This window comes from Lytechinus variegatus, chromosome 19 (assembly GCF_018143015.1).
Source record: "Lytechinus variegatus isolate NC3 chromosome 19, Lvar_3.0, whole genome shotgun sequence".
In the NCBI taxonomy this organism is placed as follows: domain Eukaryota; kingdom Metazoa; phylum Echinodermata; class Echinoidea; order Temnopleuroida; family Toxopneustidae; genus Lytechinus; species Lytechinus variegatus.
In genome coordinates, this window is record NC_054758.1 from 13,339,422 (window position 1) to 13,344,970 (window position 5,549).

General features: G+C 41.5%; 1 protein-coding gene across 1 annotated transcript; it reads right to left on the bottom strand.

Moving 5' to 3' along the window:
• Positions 1 to 343: 343 nt before the first annotated feature.
• LOC121406029 (30 kDa spicule matrix protein alpha-like) lies at positions 344 to 5,266 on the bottom strand. The gene is made up of 2 exons (XM_041597034.1): positions 4,584 to 5,266; positions 344 to 1,246 (listed from the first exon to the last, which is right to left on the bottom strand). The coding sequence occupies exons 1-2, from the start codon at positions 5,063 to 5,065 to the stop codon at positions 649 to 651; spliced, it is 1,080 nt and encodes a 359-aa protein (XP_041452968.1). The 5' UTR covers positions 5,066 to 5,266; the 3' UTR covers positions 344 to 648.
• Between the last annotated feature and the right edge of the window lie 283 nt (positions 5,267 to 5,549).

Here is a 5,549-nt window from a genome sequence, read left to right on the forward strand (position 1 = left end):
TGCTATAATTCACTTTCGGGATAACTGAAAGCAATTTTCTCTTTCCGTCCATCACAGTCAAAGTCGATGTATAACACAAAAAAACTCCGTCGCTTACGAGTATAATTGGTCGCTTCATCTATTGCCGTACGAGTGTATACTCATTTCTCTAAAGTCCTGAAGTAAGGTCCCGTTTCTTTTCCAGAGACATGATATAAGGAAGGAATAAAACGAATTTAGTCAGACGCTTGTTAAACGGAGGACAAACAGAAAAGTTCATAAGTCTATGGATAATAACCTGATTAAGAGCAGATATTGGTACAATTGTTTTTTCGGAATAATCATCCTTGATATGCGTGTTGCTGTGTTAAAACCCGCGGGGTGGAACAAGCCTTCGTTGTTGCACAAGACCATCAGCGGGACCAGGGGACCCGATTCAGCATGTTCAGGTTCGACTTGCAGTGGACATGGTGGATGATGCGTTTCAATATGCCTGAATGAATGTAAGTAATAGTTCATGGTAAGATCACACCAACGGGTTCTACTCCAGAACGATCAAAGCTATTAGATTGCTTCGAACGGTATGTTATCGGTCAAATTAGAGTCGGTTTTGTTGGTGCGAATGTAGCATTCTTATCACAGAGAAGTTCAAGGGGTTGCTATAAAGCCTCAAGGCCGTACTGCTAGGTACGGGCTCATTCTTAAGTTGGAAGGTTTACGAAGAATCTCATGAAGGCGGGATCCTCCGAAGGCCCCTTGTCTGCGAAAGCCTACAGGATTGTTGTTGAGTAGGAGTGGTCTTTGAGTTGGAGGGGGTTCCTGGGGTGCGGATGACGCTGCTGGGGTGTACTCACAGATGAAGTGTCGGAAGTTTTCAACATCCTCTCGTTTCCAAACTGGCTCCAGGTCAAGCTGGTTATTCCATTGGGTCCGAGCTTGAACGTCGAACATAACCGCACCTTCATGGGCCTGCGGTGGTTCTTCCCACAATCCTGGGGTCAGGCCTTGTTGTCCGCCGTACCAGTGTTGCCGGCCCATGAGGTCGGTGTAAGCACCGATCCAGGCCGGGGGAGCCTGGGTGCCCATCATATCTACCACCCACTTAAAAATGTATTCGTTCTCTGCTACGGAGTTGATTGTTGCAAGGTGGGCACCGGGCATCATATTTTCACACGCCCGCTGGGCATCTGGCTGCATGAGTCCTTCAAAATACCCGGGAGCGGCCCACGGCCTACTTTGGCGGGTACGTATTGGTCCGCTTGCAAAACTGAAACAAAGTGAGAGAAAGATTTGCCTTTTCAGATAATGAAGATTGATTTAATAATTATAACATTAATATATTTAGAGGCGTACCGATGGGGGGGACTTGGGGCACTTCTTCTCCCCTAAAATAATTACGGCCATAAAAAAAGAGGAAAGAAAAGGAGAGAAATAAGGGTCAAATAGGGTATTATTTTTTAAAATATTAGGTCGAAATCTGTCACAAAACTGAATTTTTGTAACAAAAATTTTTGGAGATTTTTCCTCGCTCACTTAGCTCGCTCGCAACTTTTTTTTTTATTTTGCCCTGTACAACATATCTAGCCCCCTCGTTTTTTGTTCTCATTGCGCCGCTGTTAATGCTAAATAATAATCATCATAATAATACCTATTATAATATTACAATATTAATAGTCGTATAGTAATATCAAAAAAATAATGTAATAATAATAATAGTAATAAAGAGTATTAATTCAAAGCGATCGTGTGTTAGCCTGCCGAATTCTGTATAAATATCTTCATGGACATCTTTCTTGCTGGTGCCCATTTGACGTTCAAGAAGTTCGGGGTCTCCTTTCAGAAACAGTTGTTAGAATAACAAGTTTACTATCAGCCATTCAGATTGAAAGATTTCAGCAGCTTTCATCTGTTATTACAAATTCGTCATTATAACAAGGTTCATAAAGCGGCTCACAGGCCAGGCCAATATGGACAAGTGTAACCCGCACATTTCGTCACATTTTTGGGGAGAGTGATTATGCCAGTTTCTGAAATTTATTCCACCCCTTTAAAGATAAGTACGGGCAGAATCAAAGACTATTTAAACTGCTGTTTTAATTCACCAGTTTTCGACGAAGACCTTCCTGCTTTTCATTGTCAGTTGATGTTAATTTTTCGATACATTTACTTCTTCTTGAATCTGTCGTGCGTCGCAGAGCGAAAACTATGATCTCGCCTTCACGAGAGATCGGCATTGCACCATCGCCAAAATGTCACAGTCACACAAGCGATCAAAGCCACTAGATTTTTTCAACGGCGTAACCTCAGTTTGGTTTTAAGTAGATTAGTTTAAAGGTCAAGTCCAGCCCAGAAAACTGTTGATTTGAATCGATAGAGAAAAATCGAACAAGCATAACACTAAGGATTTGATGTAAAATAAGAAAGTTATGATATTTTTAAGTTTCGCTTAATTTTCACAAAACAGTTATATGCGCAACACATTGATATGCAAATGAGACAGACGATGATGTCCCTCGATCACTATTTATTTTGTTTTTTTATTGTTCGAATCATACAAAACTTCATTTTTTACAGATTTGACAATAGGTAGCCTGGCTTAGCCGGTTAGTAATAGCAGGGCCCGCTGGGAGAACAGTTTTCGGAACTGAAGTGGCTACCCTGGGAAAAAATACCTTATCATTATCATTATAAGGACCAACCTGACTTACCCATTTAGTATTAAACAATGCCAAATCCACATGTTCAACGGAGGATTACAATTTTTTTCACAAGACAAGGAGGAGAAAATTAGAATTTTTCACATTTCATAAAATAAAATAAAAAAGGAAATAGTGAGTGGTTGACGTCATCAGTGAACTCATTTGCACACCGACAAGGATGTGCATAATGTTTTGTGAAATCAAGCGAAAATGTCATAACTTTCTTATTTTGCATCCGACTTCGATGAAATTTCAATGTTATGCTAGTTGGATTTTTCTCCTTTTTATTCTAATCAACTTTTTGTTGGGGTGGACTTGTCCTTTAATGTGACCTCATCCTGAACAAAACTGTGCAGGGTGATCACTGGAAGGTACACTGTAAAAACTTTGGTGTTAAAACTGACACCAATTGGTGTTAATAGAGGACCACACCCTGAGGTGTTAAAATTACACCATAAAGATTGAACATAACACCAAGAGTGTAAATGTAACAACCAAAGGTGTTGTAATAACACCTATAGGTGTAAAACTAACACCACCAATTTAACACCGGTGTAAAATAACTGGTGTGGTCCTCTATGTACACCGGTTAACACCACCGTTTTTGCTGTGCAGTATTGTTCGTTCATGACGTACCCTTGAAAAATAACTTACAAAGAGTTTGGTGACTCACTTTTCATTTAAAAAATGAAACATTATTTTGCAATATTATCAGAAAAGTGATTTTCCCCCGCCGGCATTGGAAGCAATGCAATTCGGCAGTGAAACATAATTTGGGAAGAAGGGGGGGGGGGGGGTAACATAATTAATGTAGTCTCCAATACCCTGTGGTGGAGGGGGAGTCCCATATCTTGCATTTTCCAGTATGCATTTTTCTTTTTTTAAAGGTAAAGTAAGTAGGCCCTATATATATCCTCAGAAGACAACTAGAATCTTTACTAAAACCATGAAAATATTAGCACAATGTAAATCTCTCTATGGTGAATATGTGGAAATAAAAGTGCGTTTTTGTCAGTATTTGTATTATTGTTTTGAGAAAATAGAAGAGTTGGCCCTGCCCTAAAATCATGATGATGATGTCACTATATATATATATATATTCGTTTTCCCAATTGATATTCACCCAATCGACTTTTTTGTGTTCAATGTTTTTCTTTAAAATAAAATCCGCTTTTGCTATAATTCCCGTCTGTGTCACTGAATGGTACTGCAGCTCCATTGCTGCAGAATGGCGTAACTAGTCAGATGTGACTGCGATCACGTACCCATTGTGGGTGTAGTCATGGTAGCCGTCCCTGGTTTAAAGACCCTGGTTTGCTCAGCAAACTGATAAGGAACTAAATTGTAGCCTAGTACCAAAGGCCCTTGAAACAGCAAGTTTTGCATGTGCTAGTCTTTGCGTGGAGAAACACTTGTAGAGCAAAGTTTCAATCAGGGTCTGTGCCTTCAGACTACGGTTTAGGGTCATCAATAATAGTAGAGTTTCCGCTGCCACGACGCATCCGCTTCTAGAACATAGAAAATGTATTACCAAATGGCCTCCATGACAAAGAATAACCAAGAAGTCTTTGTAAAAAAAAAGTTGTGAATTAAAGCAGCAGTTTCGTCCTAGACTCTAGACAAACGAAATTTTCAATTTTTCGTCGGCTCCAAAATTTAGGACCAAACTGTTGTTCTGGTACATCATTATTCGACAAAGTCCTCTCAGCTGTTCATTGTCATTTGGCGGATATTTGCAATACATTTATTGATAATTATCTTAAATTCATTCCCGTTGTAGTTACGAAAACTCTCTACCATGCACCATTTATGTACAAATGTATGTGGATGTTTTAATTTAATTCCAAACAAGATTACGAAGGAATGTGTTGCAAACTCGGAATGAGGAGAGAGCATAAAACTTACCGATAACAGCTTCCACCGATTGACACATCGCCTTTTATCCACATCGGTGGGCATGAAAAATTATTCGGAGGAAGCTCTGGCTGTCCACCTGCAGGTTGTTGTGGCTGCCATCCCGGTTGCCCGCCTGGTTGAAAGCCGGGTTGACCTCCGGGTTGTACGCCAGGCTGTCCACCGGGTTGCCCGCCAGGCTGTCTGCCGGGTTGCCCGCCTGGTTGCAAGCCGGGCTGCCCACCAGGTGGCACGACTGGTTGTCCGCCTGGTTGTCCGCCGGGCTGTCCGCCTGGTTGTCCGCCGGGCTGTCCGCCTGGTTGTACCCCTGGTTGCCCAGTGGGTGGTCCCCCTGGTTGTCCGCCGGGTTGACCACCGGGTTGCCCACCAGGCTGTCTTCCCTGCTGCCCTCCCGGTTGCCATGGTGGAACTTGCCCTCGAGAATGAGCAGCTAAAGCCGCCAGACATAAAACCACGAAAACAAATGCCTGCATCTTTACGACTTCTTTGATTCCGTGAAGTTAATTTCTCGAAGAGTGATTTCAAGAGGACTCGCTTAAACCATCCACGATGATAATACTCTATCGCATCGATGCTCAGATCTTATTTATACAATATCCCTTGGCTTGGCTAACATTTATCCTTGTAAGTAGAGGTGACATCGCACAATAAACACACTCTTTTGTTGAATATATGTCACCAATTGATGCCAGCACTTGGGGGAAAGCAGAGGGCTCAGGCTGGGTCTTGGATTAAAAACAATGGATTTTGTGCAAGGAGAGCACAGTTGGGGTGGGGGTAAAACGAGGTAATCCCCGAATGAGTAATATTTAGTCACATTACAAAACTTTCATTGTTTTAATTCGAGAATCGTGAGTTGAATTGCACGAGATCTGACACTTCTCAACTTTAAAGGAAGAATTGTTTCAAATCAGAAGCAGCAATGTGAACCAATGATCACATTGCTTTATCTGCTTT